General features: G+C 38.4%; 1 protein-coding gene across 2 annotated transcripts; it reads right to left on the bottom strand.

Moving 5' to 3' along the window:
- Positions 1 to 1012: 1012 nt before the first annotated feature.
- On the bottom strand, positions 1013 to 16809 carry LOC146555671 (sodium- and chloride-dependent GABA transporter 2-like). Of its 2 annotated transcripts, none has more exons than XM_085252710.1 (16): positions 16677 to 16809; positions 16260 to 16460; positions 15985 to 16119; positions 15523 to 15663; positions 15294 to 15408; positions 12548 to 12595; positions 11773 to 11902; positions 10958 to 11092; positions 9279 to 9382; positions 9050 to 9174; positions 8513 to 8625; positions 8300 to 8437; positions 7978 to 8080; positions 4909 to 5009; positions 2046 to 2192; positions 1013 to 1814 (listed from the first exon to the last, which is right to left on the bottom strand). In XM_085252710.1, exons 2-16 carry the CDS (start codon positions 16447 to 16449, stop codon positions 1647 to 1649), a joined length of 1893 nt encoding a protein of 630 aa, XP_085108836.1. In that variant the 5' UTR covers positions 16450 to 16460; positions 16677 to 16809; the 3' UTR covers positions 1013 to 1646. The 2 variants fall into 2 exon arrangements, with proteins under 2 accessions (XP_085108836.1, XP_085108837.1); XM_085252711.1 differs by having other exon boundaries at positions 16260 to 16456; positions 16677 to 16699.
- Between the last annotated feature and the right edge of the window lie 688 nt (positions 16810 to 17497).

The raw sequence follows: 17497 nt of genomic DNA, 5'->3' as shown, positions 1-17497 counted from the left end.
TCAGGTGGTGGGCGGGGTGCAAGGGGTCACCTATAATGGCCCTGGTTTTCCTGAGACAGGCAGAGGGCAGCCAATTCATTTTTGGGCAGTGTTAATTACCCTGCGCTTCCTGTTCACAGTTGTGGCCGCTTCAAACCACACATCCAGGCAGTAGGAGCGCATGCTCTCCACTGAGGAGCCGTAGAGGCCCAGCAGCATCTTCTGGTCTAGGTTATTCTAGACCGCTAGGGCCTTCTTTACAAGGTTGTTGGTGTTGTGGATCCAGAGGAGATTGATGGAGATGTGGGTGCCCAGAAACCTGAAGGCAGAGACAGATTCTCCATTCATATTGGGAGGGGAGTGGTTCTTTTGTTTTAAAGACGTTTTAAAGACGTTCAGCTTCAGGTTAATTTCTGAGCACCAGTGGGACAAGTTCTCTACGCAGTCTCATCTCCATCATTGATGAGCCCAACCACGGTTGTGTCATTGGCATACTTGACAATGACGTTGGTTAGGTGGGTTGGTGCGCAGTCATAGGTGTACAAGGCGTACAGTGGGGGGGGGGGGGCTAGGAGTGGAGACCTGCGGGGATCCGATCCTGAGTGACACTCAGGAGTGAGGGTCATTTTATGTCAGTGTAGGACGAGCGGGGGGGACTGAGGGTGACGAGAGGTGGAAGACAACTGGGCGGAATTGTCAGTTAATTGAATGCCAGTTTGGATCACACAGATGAATGAGCATGGCATAATGACAGAGCATTAGCACATTCGCTAGTCACACACATCCAGTGCCATCACACATCAACGCTGCATTATTACCTTGTTGTAACCACAGACATGCGTGACAAAAAAACACGGTAGGAAGATAAATGTAATGCTTTTTTTTTCTTGATACAAAACAGGAAATGTGAGTTTAATGATTAAACTGACTTGCATAGAATAGACTGGGATATTTAGCGTGTTGATATGTTATATTGTCATTGCTTGCACAAGCTACAACCACATAAAACACAAAATCATCCATATCTGTCCACTTTTATTGATTGATTTGACAGATTACAATATTTTCAAAAATTTAAAAAATGGTTTACAAAATAGCAACCTTTAAATTCATGAAAAAACTTACAGTTTATTACATACAGTAAAATAATCAAACAATTCATATTCAATGCAAATGGCCTTAATTTCACTGGATGTGAAAGTTCTGTATGTATATTGCATTTAATGAAGACAAGAAATTTGCATTTTTTTGGTAAAAATTGACCAGAACTCAAATTAAGACGTGTTTTAATGCATTATATTTTAATGTGACAAGGCACAGATTTTGCATGTCAAAGTTGAGGTGTTATGAGGTGCAGGTCACAGGGGATAATTTATACGTAAGCTAAACTATTATTCCTCATGACTCCATAAGTGTTACAAAAAGCACAATGTTAAATCAGCAGAGTGCTCTTTTAATCCAGTTACAGTATGCAGGATTAGAGGTATACAGGTACATGTACAATGCAAAGGACTCTGTTATTCATAAGCAAAAGAGTAGTAAGGTAAAAACTCATGTTAACAAAAGAACAAACAAATACCCCTGAAGACCCTTAAGATATAATCATTTATATAAAAGGAATTTTTTTTTTCTTAATAGGTGAAAATATAAACTTTCATCAGCAAACATCAAGCACCACCAGGTTCTTCCATTACCAGCTTGTCTTCTCTATACTCCACCCTCATGTCTGGCTGCCCCTGTGCCTTGACTATGACATAATTAAACAATGTGAGCCCTGGGTTATGTGGCCGACTCTGGCGCAGGTCACTGGATGGTGTACTCATGTTTTCAGGATCCTGATTGTTTTTAGAGAAATGCAATTAATGTAATGAGCTAGTCACACAATAGAAGAATCTTACAAGTGCTGAAAAATACTGCTTTAGCTTTATCCTAGTTAATAATTTGTATTAAAAAATATTTTATTATAGTGATAACACATTTCATTTTAGATGCCTTTTAAAACACTCAAGGTCACCTTATATAGAAGAGTTAAAGAAATAAATACAAGAAAATCTGAGTTCACTCACCCTATATAGTGAGACCAGAATGAATACTGGGATGCATATCAGGGGTGTAATAACAAGCAGAGAGCCCAGTGTGACTCCCCAGGTGCCAGGCTCAAACCCATATACAACAAGAGGATGACTTTGCACCAGGTTATACAGCAATGTAAGCTAGGGGATAGGAGAGAGTCAAGTTAGAAAGACAGACAGCAGAACAAATGCGGTACCGCTGCAGCATAGATGAAACAAGATTAACATTCATTTGGAATCATGTTTCAGGTGATTCTACAAATGTAAGTCAATTTTTCACTCACTTTTAGCTTTGTTTTTGGTCCTAACATCCTATTGGCCTATCCATCTATATGAGTACATGGCTGTCAGTGGAAGAATTAGTTTTTAATTTACAGTTAGGTCCATTATTTGTTGGATTAAAACACCTTTTTTGTTGTTTTGCCACTGTACACCACCATAGTAGATTTGAAATCAAAGTACAGACTTTGAGCTTTTTAATTCAAGGGGGTTTGTTATCTGGTCGGGAATTAAAGCCATTTTTATCGACAGCTCCCCATTTGTAGATGCTTACATTAATTGGGTGACAATGACAAGCTTTTTTGTGGATTAAAAAACTAAAATAAAATATCAGTTTGCATATGTGAGTTTTAATTTGTATCATATTTGCTACACCCAGCCTTTTTTGATGTTATTTATTATTTTAAAAATGTGCTTTCTTTTTTGGGGGGGGATACCGTTAATGATGTAGAGCTCTAAAAAACTGAATATCAAATGTTTATATTATACTTGCCATTACAAGGTTAAAAAGAAGAAATGCACTTGTATCACAAAGGTAAAAATACAGAGAATGGAACAAACATTATCTGAAGCATACCATATCATATATACCATATATACCATACCAATTGAGTTAATGTTTTGGCATCGATATGTATGGCAGCCAGAGGAACTGAATAACCAGAAGACAGAAGTAGCAGGAAGAATTCTCAAGTCTATAGGACTGTACTCTCAGCTTAGATTCAGCCAAATGCTGCAAACCTCTCAGTGCCCAAATGACCATATTGCAAAAGCAACCCAAGAGTTTCTCAAGGCAAAGAATTTATTCTTCACTGACAAAGTCAGTCACATGATCTCAGCCCAAAAAAGAGCATGCTTTTCATTTTCAAGTCAAAACTGAAGGCGGACAGACCCCCAAACAAAAAGCAACTGAAAGTAGCTTCACCTCAAGGGAGGAAACAGCATTTGCTGATGCCCATATCTTCTAGACTTCAGGCAGTTATTGACTGCAAAGGATTTTTTATCCAAGTATTAAAAGTAATCCCCATATTTGCAATTATGTTAGCTTATCCAATTTACTTTTAGCTGCTGAAAATATTGTATGAACAGTTCATATAATAGTTTCCCTTGAAATGAAGCTGAAAGTCTGCACTTCAATCACATCTTGATTGTTTGATTTCAAATCCACTGTGGTGGGCGAGAGAGCAAAAGCTACAAAAACTGTCCTTGTTCAACAAATTATGGACCTAACTGTATGAACCAAATGTGCACAAGTAAAACCAGCTAACTGCTTTTTCTGAAAGTGTAATTTTATTATCAAGTGAAAATAAAAAAGATTATGAAAAAATCAAATAAACACTTTGATATTCCCATTTAATCTGCCTTAATCTGCCCACGTTGTGTCACAAGAAAGTTAGTTGGACCTTATAAGCTGCCAGCAAATACACTGTGGTGGTAGCTGATTAAATAATGAATGTAATCTTATCTGCAGTATAGCATTATGTTAGCAATCACACTACAACAGTGACTGGACACACCTCCTTAAGCAGGTCAAGGCACAGAACACATCCATCCCAGTGATGCAAAGGACTGCACTGAGGATTAAACATGCTCAGGCGCAGCACACATCACCAAATGTGTGACTACATGTGACTGTAGTCAGCTCATTTTCATTGAGAGCTGAAAACAGTTGTCTGAAGCAGCAGATATCAACACTTTGAAAGCTGTGACAGAGAATCAAAACACAGGCCAACCATAGCGTGAGCTGAAAATCAGTCTGCAGCTCCATGAGGAAGGGAGGTCCAGACTTGAAATATAATTCTCTGGAGATTTCACATAGTTTCATTGTCTTCTAAGATTCATTTGATGCTTTGTGATTATAAAATCACTGCCTCCAACTCTGAAATTACATTGTGCTGATCACGTCTGCAATGACATGATGTTCACATAAAAGCATGAGCCTCACTTTCTCCTTCCCGTATGTGTATTTATGCGGGATACTATGGGAAGATTTAATTGGATCTCTTGCTCATGTTTGTGCAGGTAATGCCTTCTGGATTTTTTTTATGGAAAAATACAATAAATAATATGACTTCCTGTGTATTACAGAATTTTCAAGAACTTTATACTCCAGCTTTTGGTGCATAAAATGAAAAACTAGTGTTTTATTTGTCTGTGTATTTCACAGCTGAAAGATTATGAATTTCTCTAACCAAGCTAGCCAACATTACCCTATACTATCTTGATAAAGAGTGAAGTGTTAGGTTAATTTCCGATGCAAAAGCATTAACCTTGGGACTTTAAAAACCAATGAATGATGTCATAATGGATATGTCCATCTGTTATATATAGTCCATGAGTTCACTGGCAGTTAGTTCACTTCCCCAACAATCGTATCTGTACCTGACAAATGTAATCTGCGTGCAGTAAAGCGACCAAAAACTGGTTGTCAGAATTAGTAACAGGTATAAAACAATGAAATTAATAAAAAGATGAGAGGAAATTGGCATTAAAGCAGAGATCCAGTGTGAAAGACAGAACAAAGGCACAAAGCAAATGTATCAGATTAAAGAGATATGATACAGGAGTGAAGACTCACCCCGCAAATGAGCGGCGTGATGAACAGCCAGCAGTACTTCAGCATAGGGAACGGATGATACCCAATCATGTCTTCAATGTTGTCATAGAAACGGTCTGCGCCTGTAACATGCACAGCAATACAAGGGAAACAGAACTGTTTCAGTTTTACAGGAACTGCTCTAACACTTCATGAATACAATGAGGAGTTGAAGTTTCATCTTAACTCCTTACTTTCACTTTAACATTTAGACATAGTTACTAGTTACTGTTCTGTTCCAGCTTTAAACCACAATGTATGATCAAAAGTTAGTTCGACAGTTGATATAACATGTTTGTGATGATATGCTATGTTTGGTTTTCACTAAGAATGGCGCAGTGCATCATGAACAAACGTCTCAACTTTGGTCTTATCTGTCAAAGGACATTGTTCCAATTAATAACTGACATTTGATTAGCAGCTCCTGACTCTACTTACTTATGGAAACTTTCTTTTTCACATTGCAATAAATATCCCCCAGTAATATCAATACATCTTGATATACTAATTACTACAGTTTATAAAAGTAGCCTATGAAAAATCCAGTCACAATGGATTTTGCAATACAACATCACTAACACAAATGCTTATCTATGATGATTCAGTATATGAGGAAGGAGGGGGAAAGAACAACAAACAAATCAACAAACATCACGAAATAAAACTCAAAATGACTGAATTAAAAAAAATATGTTTTCCAAATGAGAAGAAAATGACAACGCATAGGACAGCAGTGTATAGGTTAATGAGGAGCTGAGTAGGAGGAGTTCAATTGGAGATGAAGATTAGAAAGCAGCTCACCTTCATTTGCTACCGAAAGAGGCAGAGACATTTAAAAACAGGAGTAAAGTTCTATGAGATTGGAAAGTAGACGATCTGCAGAATGGAGAGACATCCACATATTGATTTTCTTGGAAAATGCATAATAGCTGAAGAATTTGCCAAACCTACTTAGGAAGGCAGACACAGCTCCATGAATGATACAGTAATCAACCTTGAAACTAACTACAACTTTACAGAGGCAGAAAGAGAGTGTCCTCACACTATGCTGTGTTGAGTATCTCAATACTGTGTAGACTCCCTTTGAAGAATAAGGGAGGCCAATTGAATGAATAAACAGCTAACAAAAAAGGGGGAAGGGGAAGAAACACATCAATATCTCCATGTGCTTCAGCAGAGTATGATAATACCAAAGAACAAGCAGTTCAGGAAATTGAAAACTGAAAGAAAACTGCCTGGATCCATAAAATACAGAGACTCTGAGAAGTGAAAATAAACCAGAAAAAAGACAAAAGATATGATCTATTGTACACTAATGACTTTGTGATAAGTCTTAATAACTAGCTATACAATCATGTCATGACACTTTTGTATATGACTTTCAACATTAATCAAAAGTGCATGCAGTCACATCTACTGATCTGCTTGCACCAGATAACGACTGTACATTTGTCAAATGTGTCTTTTAAAAATACTACAAAATACAACATTGGCAAAAGGTAAGATTCCAAGTGATAGACTCTAACAGAGAAGACATCAAATCAAACAACAAATGTGACATATCAGAGCAGTGCTGGGAGCATTATCTATCACCAGAGTGAAAGAAGCACAAACAAGAAAGATGAAATCACGAGTGTGTAAGTCTGGCTTTTATATTTTTTGTGACCTTTGGGGCCCAATCAGTGATGGGCCCCAAAGGCATGCCTGAATAAAGCCGTAAGTGGGTGTGTACAGTACTGTGCAAAAGACTTGAGCCAAGACTTGGGCATCAGCAATATCTTGTCAGGAACCTGGCAAAGATGCTGGTGGCACTGTGGCAAGCTTTCTTATCATGTCTTTAAGTAGTCTTTAGGAATAGTTCTCCAGGCTTCTTGAAGGATATTCAAATTTTTTCTTTGCATGTTGGATGATCTCTTTCACAACAATCCCGCACTTCTTCAGTAATGCTTAGATCCGAGCTCTGGGGACCAATCTTGACTGATACGAGTGTTCCATTGTGTGTTTCTTCTGCAAAATCTGTTTTCAATTTTGACAAGATCTTCAACACCACTGGCTAAAATGCATCCAAACCACAAAAAAGCCTCTAGCCTGTTAAAACTGGTTCGTTGTTAAGTTGTCTGTTATGTGTAGACATAACACATATTCATCCCTTGAGTATAACGCATTTTGTTTTTGTTTTTTGCTAGAATGATTTATAGGTCAGTGTTAAGTGCCAACAACGTGTTAACAACAACAACAAAAAAACATACCTCTGAAAATGGTCAGATATAAAAGCTGGACTGAAAATGAGTGAAAAACCAGCTGGTGTCCAAAGAAAGCCTGGAGAACTATCGCTCAAGAACCACTTTACAAAATTACAAGAACGTCTGGCATCTTGGAAGCAAAATATAAATTGATGAGGAGTGGCCCAAGACTTTTACACAGTACTTGTGTTTAAAATGAATAACTGTAGTCAGTGAGCCTCACTGTCAGTGAACATTGTTATATATACTCCATTCCCCATTCATGGTAAAAGTTATCTAGCTTTAACCGTGTGCAGTAGCAGAAGTAAAATTAAATAATATTAGACATAAATAAACACACAATACTCTTATCCCTGCATCATCATTAAAATGTCACTTTTAATGCTGGTCCTATAGCTGTTTTAATTTTACTTTGGACAGACCCCAACAACTGTTTCAAAGTTGGTCCCTAAAAGATATGCTTATAAAGATGGAGATAAAACGATTCTGCTGATGAAACAAAGGCTCTGTATGAATTGCATAAGCTAACTAGATATAATAAAGTTCCTTTTATGTAGCTACTGTGGATGTACTGCAGTACTGATGATGTTGATATTCTAAAGATAAATCGATAAATCACATATTCCTATTATTTAGGTTATTAGTAAGATCGTCTTACTAATTAAGAGCTAAATTAGTATGCTTTAATGCAAAAACATTTTTACATTTAGAGAAAAATACTTTGAGAAACAATTCAAAGAACTTAGAGGAAGATAATTACTTTTGCATGGATAAATTCTGCAGTACTAGTTTAGAGCCAATAACTTACCATATACCCAGCCAATAACAATGGTCTCTGCGCAAGCAATAAATAGGAGGCTGGTTCCACTTGGACCATATGTGTCAACCAGCTGGAAGAGGACGATCCCGCCCTGAAACAAGAAGAGAAAAATTAAAAAAAAAAAAACCTGATAAAACTGTCAGAAGGGCTGTTTTCTCCTTGTCTGTTTTTAATGTCACCATTATCAGAAACCTATACGTGCAACATGAAATGGAAAAAGCTTTAACTACTAGAGAATATGCGACCTTAACAGAATAGTTCACTTTCCTACTTTATTTCAACAAGTGCTGATAGTGCACAACCAGCTTACTTCAGTAATGAAGGGCAGCCCCAAACAGAAGCAAACAATAGCGATGACCAGAACCAATATCTCTCTGGCACACGGCCTCCTCAGATAATGTGGAAACAGGTCAGTGAGGGCTGTGGCCAGGCTCTCCACACACACAAACTGTGAACACAGAACTGAAGATTAGCTTATTTTGATTTTGATCTGATCCTGGGCATTGTGCATTGCATACAATACCTGACTATCTAGGCCGAGCAAAAGGAGCATGAAGAAGAACAGCACAGCCCAAAAGGACGAACCAGGAAGCAACGACAGAGCTGTAGGATAGGCAATGAAGGCTAAACCGGGACCTGTATGAAGAATGTGAATGCATCTATTAAAACATGACATGCGCATTCCAGGGCGTTGTTAAGGTCATAGCTTTAAGCTGTACCTGAGTTTGGAGTTTTAGAGATGAAATAATCCCAGATTTAATGCAAAAAAAAAGGTAAACAAATTATAGACAGACACAAATAAGTAAGTGGTCATTTTGTGGGAAAAACTGTATCTCCTCATCTTTTGAGACACTACATTCCCAAAGAGGAAAAAAGAAGAAGAAAAAAAAACAGCATCACAACCCTCTGACTCTATCTGAACAGAAAGTGACATCTTGTGGGCATTGGATGAATTAAAACTTTAACGCACAAAAACTAAAGACAGCATGTTTACAAGAATAATTTATCAGGTAATTATTTAGGAAACTCTATTTTACTTCCTTGTATGCAATTATCTTACCACCAGCTGAAATGTCTTCCAATGAAATGTTAAGGTCCTGAGCCATGAATCCCAGCACTGAGAATACAGCAAAGCCTGCAAAGATACTGGTGGCACTGTTCAGACAGCACAGTGCCAAACAATCCCTGGAACAGGACAGAGAGACAAGCCAAAAGTATCGAAAAATTAAAAAAAAAACAACAAAAAAAAAACAATAAATGTGATGATGTCTGCCTTTAAGGAGGCTGACCTGTAGCAGTTGTTGTTGTATTTGTTGTAGCTCCCCAGAGCCGTCAGCACTCCCTGACAAACAGCATAGGAGAAGAACACCTGAGTCCCTGCATCACGCCACACCTGGAGAGGGACAAGATTTCTGACATGTTTTGAAGCTGAAATTGTTAAAATAACTGAAGGCATTTCAGATCCAGTAGATTAAGAGCTGTTTTTTTGTGTTTTGATATATAAATTACCCAGGTATACAGCATTTGCATATTCCTGCTTTGCTGTTACCCTGTCATAAATTACAACTACATGAGAGAGCGTGCACGTTGAGGCTTGTGAATGTGGGCAGGCTTGTTTTCACTATTGTCTATCTGCAGGCTACAGTCGTGACAGCATCTGGATAACATTAGAGACGCCACAGCTCTGGCTTGCTCATGATAGACCTGGCAAGGCTCCAAAGCTATATAGAGGCCTCTACTCTGACCCAGTGGTGGGCTTGGTTTATTCCCTGCCTTGGGTCAGAAATGGAAGTCTGAGACTGTGGCAAATGATCTTTACATCCTATTCTGGACAAAGAAGGAACTGTTATGTCCCTGGAATTAATTATATTTTGAAGTCCTCTGAGCTTCTCCGCATACATATTCAAACACGCACACTGACACGGAGACAAAAGGAGACACATTCACACAATAAACAGACCGCAGATGTGGGCCAGAACTGAACCACTCCTCTGCAGTGCACGTGAAAACAGACAATCGCACGCTAAAGCAAGTCTAGAAACTAGAACGACTAGATCTGCTTCCAAGACCATCTGGCACTGCATAAATCTGCCCTGTAACTATAAGCGCTTTCACCTGCACCTCTCCAAAACATTATTTTCACACGTTTTCCCACACTGCATTGGGGCTATTGGGTTCCTACAAGGGTAGCAATACTTTGTCTTCTAACTCAAACGGTCACATGTGACATGACCAGATTGTTCCCCTGATTTACACGATTCTTCTTTCTGAGATAGTAACACAGCAACTGAGGCAAACAGACAAAGACTGGACAGGAGAGAGATGAGAAAACAACCGATAAAAGCAAACACCAAAGGGCTTCAACTCAGACTAGGGTGGAGAGGGCTGAAGACCTGCAGGACCCGAACAACCAAGTGTCGTAGTGACAGAACATCCTAAAAAATACAGAATGAAGATTAAGTGTGCTGTTTAAATGCAAATATAAATTAGATTCACTGACTCAGCTTACAAAAGATACTTTTTTGCAAGGTAAAAATAGTATTTAAACAGGTTACTTCAGGCCCTTATTTACATTCCTTTGTGAGGAAGATGTATATGTTTTACTGAAGATCATCTTTGGGTTGCTTTTCCTGTTAAGGCTATGTCTTGGGACCGGAAATAGAAGTCAGGGCAAAGAAAATGGAGGGGGAGGGGTGCATAACTGAGGATAACAGGACTTTGTATTCATCCTGTTAGAGCGGAGAGAAATCCAACAGACAGTGTTGTGGTGAGAAATGAAGACAGGCAGATGATGATCTGGTTGTTGATGACTTTCAGTGCAGATGGAGAACTCGTTCTCACTCCATCCTTCACACTGCGGCTTTCAGATGATGGTAAAGTGGTCGTACTGTGTGCTGTGTTTGTGATTTTTGCATTCCACAACCAAACACTTCAACATAAACATTTGATAATCAGAGTGAGCTCTTACATCTGGATCACTAAGTCTGGTGAAGTCGGGCTTGAGGTAGTATTTCAGGCCCTCTCCAGCTCCTGGGAGCGTCACTCCACGGATGAAGAGCACAAAGAGCATCAAGTAGGGAAATGTAGCAGTGAAGTACACCACCTACAAACATATAAACGCAGGTTGTAGTTTTGCATACTTCTCATACACTCATCCGTTGGTTTAAAGTTGCACATGATTCGTTTTAGAATAAACAAAGCTATAAGCTGCAACTGTCTGGCAGTTCCTTTTGTAATGGAATTTTTGCCACCACCACCTCCTGCAGGAAAAACACTTCTCGTACACTGCCATGTGTTCCACTGTTTATACCGGATAGTCATTAACTTGGTTTTTATTGCTGTTTTGTCTTCATGTAATAGAAAGGGATAAAAGTCTGCGGCTAGAAGTGGGGTTAATGAGAACAGTAGGCCTGAGCCAGAAAAAGCACAGTTGGGGTCTGTAAAAACAACAGAGCTGAAGCAAAGAGTAAAATGCTGTCAGACGAGTGGGGGTAATATCTGTCTCGACAGCACATCAAATACATATTTCCTGGTTAATATTAACATAACTGTCACAAACACCCAAGAAATATCACACAAGCAAGCTAAAAGTGCTGACTGACAGCTTGTGCCACCTTTTTAATAGGGAAGGGTTTATAAGCTACATATTTTTGCAGACTGAGAATCCCTTCTTACCCACCGACCAAACGGGAAAAATGTAACACATCACTTTGCACACCATTATAAAGCTTTAACAGGGACAGCTTTAACAGCTGATATCCTCCACGTTAAGGAAATGCTTACCTTTCCAGTTGTTTTGATTCCCTTCCAGATGCAGAAGTAACATATGATCCAGGCAAACATAAGACACAGAGCCAGATCCCAATGAATCTTACCCAAAGACATGTTTTCTGATATTCTTAACACACGGTTACTATGAAAAAAGAGACATGTGGGAACACATGAACACATGGATGCTCTCCAAATGCTGATGAATGCTCACTAAAACCCCCATTCTTAAAATCTTCTCCCACTGCAAATAAACAGATCCTCATATATACGTCAAAAGAACACCACCAAGCATCTCATCATGAATACGGATGTTGAAACTGCTCCCTGTTTATTTTGGATGAATACGGTTTAGATTATAAATGGGCACAGCAAAGAGCACATATTGTTTTCATTATGGAGCACAGCGATTTCCCAGTATTTGTTCTCACACCAAATCAGGAGGTTATCATGTGAAAAGAGGCAGCCATGTTTCAACATGTCTAAAAGAGAGAGGAGCAAACAACTTTGAATGAGAGTTGGAAGTTCAATAAAAATGCTATTATTCAGTGCTATTATGTCTTTTGAGGAATGTAACTGGCTGCTTGTTTTATTTGGGTGGCCTCGGTTCAACTTATGTTGGCTCACTATTCACACCGTGTTTTCTAACTCACAATTATTTTTTGATATCTGGGAAGCATTGAAAGCTATTGTTGAGGAATTTTCCACCCAAAGACAAGCTAAATGGGGAATTTGACTGTCCAGCTCTTCTAATGTTCAAGGAAAATAAAAGTATGAGTGAGTTTCTAACCTCCAGAACTCCTCTTCTGGTGACGTGCTCATCAATATTGTTTCATTGCTGGAAAGAAAAAAAACAAGTGTATAAGGAGGGGTGAAATTAATCCTTTAACATTCTAACAGTTTCATAAAGACCACAAACACATTTATTTTCATAGTAAATGCATTTTTAATTTTAAGTGGATCTTATGTACTCAGTTTTGGCCTCAGATTTGTATTGTTCAATCATGCTTTGCATGATTCACAGTTTGAAATAATCCATATTTATCATAACGGGACTTGTTAAAAGCCTTTACTTCATCCTAATAAACAAACAAAATGTTTGAGTTATTCTTGCTGTAATCGGAAATCTAATCAAAAAATAAGAATATAATAATTCAAATGTAATAATTCTAATGTTTAAATTTTTCAACCCACACTGTTTCTGCATGTGTGTGTGTGTGTGTGTGTGTGTGTGTGTGTGTGTGTGTGTGTGTGTGTGTGTGTGTGTGTGTGTGTGTGTGTATTTGTCTGTATTTCTTTCTGTGCAAATGTGACCTTGACCTCTGTGTGTGCATCTAAGGACCCAGCCTAAATAATTGTCTGTTGTCTGAACAACACAATATGTCTCAAATCAGGTGATTGCACATCACACTAGGTGGTTGGTTGTTAAAGTGGGATGTTGGTTGTCTCAGAGGATGTATAAAACCCTCTACAGATAACGATTAGGCATGTCTTTCCTCCGGGCATCATTGAAGTGAGCAGATTAGAAGACCACCCAGTGGATTTATCCTTCTTTTTCCAACCCACTATGGATTCATTATTTTTGAGATTTGCTCTGGTCAATACCGAAATCATAGATTGGGACTTAGAGGAAGTTTTGGGAACTTTGTAATGGGTTCTACCTCCTCAGAAAGAATTTCTGAAAGAATTCATCTACATCCAGGGTGTTCTTTCTGTCCTCCACTAAAGCCCCATCAAAACTGGTAATGAGTTATTAGCAACAGTTTAGATTTCATTATTTTATATTTTAAAATGTGTTACTTTCTTGAAATGTTTAAAATTTAAACTGATTTTATTCTTAATAATCGATGAGCCGTTTGCTTTGCCCTTGTTAAATTGCTTAATAAAGTATCCGATCTGAAATTAAACTTAATTATGTGGACGTTCCCTTTGTGATTTTCTTTTTAAATGAAAAGGTAAAACTTGGGTATGAGTTTGAACATCTACTTTTGTGAGGATCTTATAGGTTATTCTAGCCTTTAAGAATTAACAGATCCCTGAGGCTACCTGTCCAGGTATTTACCAAAGTAAATTTTGTAGCAAATTTGCTGGCAAAACTGATTGTACCTTATTCAGGGTTGGTAGTGTGGTGCATCATCTAAACTATTGTGGTACTACCCCTAGGATCAGACACTCAGGCAATTTCAATGGAGACCTAGTCCAGACTTCTGTACAGAGGTAACTGGGATCTTAACAGGCTTTAAAGGGTGAAGTGACGTTTTGTGCACTATTGCGTTGAGATCTGGTGACTGTGGAGCCCATTCAAGTACAATGAACTTGCTGGCATCTTCAAGAACCCAATTTAGAAAAATCTGAGCTTTGTGACATGGTGTGTCATTCTGAGGCTGCCATCTGAAGATGGGTACACTATGGTCACAAAGGGATGAACATTGTCAACTCAATACTCAGTAAGGCTGTGGCATTTAACTAATGCTCAGATGGTACCAAGGGGCCCCAAGTGTGCCAAGAAAATATCAAATTACACCACCAACAATAGCCTGCACAGGCTCATCAAATTTGGCAAGCCTGTGCAAATTGTAACCTCCATTTCCTGTTCTCAGCTGACAGGAGTGGCACCCTGTGTGGTCTTATGCAGTTGTAGCACATGTGCTATGTGTCAGAAAATAAGGAATAATAGGTCCACTTTAGTAAGAAATATCACATAAATGTCCAATCAATGAAGATAATAGGAATATCTAAAGCAGTGAATATAATAATGTAGAGAAGACGTTGCATTAAATATACCTTAAATGTGGCACATTTCAAACATTTGACATTAAACTAAAGCTTGACAAGTCCTTTAGATTTATTTGGTTGCTTTTTACCCTCATATTATCCTTATATTATCCCAAGGTAGGAGTAAGCATTTCCTACCCTGAAAAACATTTACAGTACATCTGGAAAGTATTCACAGTGCTTCACTTGTCCTTTTAATTATGTTACAGCCTTATTCCAAAATGAATTCAATTATTTTTTTCACCTTAAAATGCTAAACACAATACCTCATAATGGCAAAGTGAGAGTAGTTTGCTTGTAATTCTTGGAAATTTGTTTTTTAAAAAAAAATAGGCATTTTTACCTTTTTTGGACTGTGGAGCAGTGAAGATAGACAGGACAGTGAGGAGAGAGAGGGGAAGTCATGCAACAAAGGGCTGCAGGTTGTTTTGATACATTTGTAAGAATTTCAAGCAAATGTTTTTCATTTTGTTATTATGGGGTGATGTGTGTAGCATTTCGATGTAAAACATGACTTTAATCCTTTTTGGAATAAGGCTTTAACATAACAAAACGTGGAGCAAGTGCCGTGAATGCTGTCCAGATGTTGCTGTAAAGCATGGGTGCGTTTCAGAGATGCTATTGTGCTGTTTAATCCCATGATTACTATTAACCTTTTCATAGTCAGACTCTTTTCAAGTCCACATAAAAAAAATTTCAGTTGAGCAGACAGAGTGGGGACAGTTCATTTGTACAACTCAGAAAAACAAAATGCAACTTACTAAGTTGTATTCTCATAGTAGTCCATTGAGGTGACGTTGTGTAAGAATGACCAGTTGGACCCGGCCTGAAACAGTTGGGGGTTTGCAAAGATGCTCATGCGACTGTGGCACGAGTCTAAGTGATTAAAGAAAGAGGGATAAAAGTGAGAATGTTAGCTGTTTTCTCTTAAGTCTTGAAAGAAAAATCACTGCTTATCAAATACAGATGGGTTTAAGCAAGCATTCTTACCAGAGTTCCACCAGTTGTCACATGTAGACCAGGGCAGGGGACTTTTGAAGGAGTTTATTAGGTAGAAGATAGCCCATGCCAAAACAATAATGTAGTATATGTTCAGATAGATCACAATCACTTGGGACGCAAACCCCACTCCTAGAGGACAAGTGACATTTTAGATAGTTAAAGGACATTTTTGGCTGCTGTCTTCTTTTCTTTTATGACAAGAAGACAGAAACATTATATAAAAGCAAGTCCCAGCACCATGCACGGTTAACAAATCCTCCCTTTTATGTAATTACGTTTGAAAGTTAGATAACACCTAAGTCAGCTACTGGATCTGAAGCTTGGAATATAGACTTAGCCTTCTATATGTGACTTTCTTTACTGCTAACTGCTACACTATTGTTTTTGCAATTTCCACAAAGAAAGCGCTGTCAGAAATACGCAGTTCCTAAATGTGAGCCTTGTTTTTACCCTGAAACATGGGACATATCTTCCTCCAGGCAGTCACCCCACCCTCACTCGTGTACTGTCCCAGCGCTGTCTCCAAGAAAAACACGGGGATGCCACAGAAGAAGAGGAACACGCAGTAGGGGATGAGGAAGACACCTAAAATTATAGACACAAACTATTTCATCAGCAGGTGGGTTTGTTTTTTTGTTTCTTTTTTTGATTTTTTAATGAAGGATCCTTATCTATTAGTTGAATGTTTCCATCAGAACAACTCTCCCACAAACAGAACCTCTCACCTCCTCCGTTCTTGAAGCACAGGTAGGGGAAACGCCAAACATTTCCGAGGCCAATTATTTCACCAGCCATAGAGAGTATGAACTCCATGTTGTTGGCCCATTTTTCCCTCGACAGAGCCCCATCCTCAGGAGCCTGTTTTTCTGCCTCAGAGTCTGCAGCAGGAACATTCCCAGTTGTTTCCTCAGTCATGGTCTTTCTGTCTTTTGTACAGCATTTAAATAAATATCATGGCATACCTGTTATATTCTCCCCATCTTTCTTGCATGCATGCAAATATAGATCATGAGCTTTGTAATTTAACTGATGAGCCTCACATTTGCCCTAATAACGATTATTAAAGAGAAAAAGGCACAAAAAAAATAGCATTTAATTTTTTCCTCCACTTTCTCATCGAGATTTGAATTGATGCAACTTACCAGTGAGCTTGTAGCGAGCGCCACAGTGAAATTCCTCGACTGTATGAGCGAAGTTTGCAGGAAGGTTCTATTCTATTTTCTATTGAGGGGTGTGCCCTGAAGGATAAGTAGCCACACACGCTCTGGATGCGCCATCCCTACGAAAATGCTCGTGGATTTTACTCAAACGTCTCAACAAGCGGCGTAATGTCACACACATGCACACAACAGCCATCTCAGTGCGTGTGTTATGCACAAGTAATTGCAGAAATTGCATTTATTGTCATCAGATGGAATAAAATTATGCACGATTGTATATTATCGTAGAATAATGATAGTAGCGTATGTAAGCTATGTGTGTTTGGACCCAAACTTCTAGACGCCTTAATTAATCTGGATGCTACCCACTATATAAACTGCCTAGGGTACCATATGATTATCAACATCGACACAGCTTTTAGGAAATAATTTTATAACATGCAAATTCACACATATATATATATGTGTGTAGTAGCTGGTCTGTACGTTGCGTGTACGTATATACGTTGTTGTTATGTTGTCTGTGTTATCGTCTGTACATAACTGCTAATCAAACAGTGACGTTAATAATGTGACTTTTTTCTCCTATGAATATGCAGCTTGAGTAGAAGAAAAATAAGAAATATATGTATGTATTATTCATTCCTCTGGTTTTTATGAACAGGTTTTTGTTTTGGGGTTTTTTTTGTAATCTGTGCCATCTACACAGTGATGTGTAATACACAAAATACATATCAGCGTTTTAATAGGTTACATGAGCTAAGCGAACAAGCACCGCAGTCCGAAATGATAACAACGGTGCT

This window comes from Mchenga conophoros, linkage group LG17, assembly GCF_057382185.1.
Source record: "Mchenga conophoros isolate Kocher_MC1m ecotype Shallow Benthic linkage group LG17, M_conophoros_male_GT1.1, whole genome shotgun sequence".
NCBI classification, from domain to species: Eukaryota; Metazoa; Chordata; class Actinopteri; order Cichliformes; family Cichlidae; genus Mchenga; species Mchenga conophoros.
This window is presented reverse-complemented; position numbering and strand designations above follow the sequence as displayed.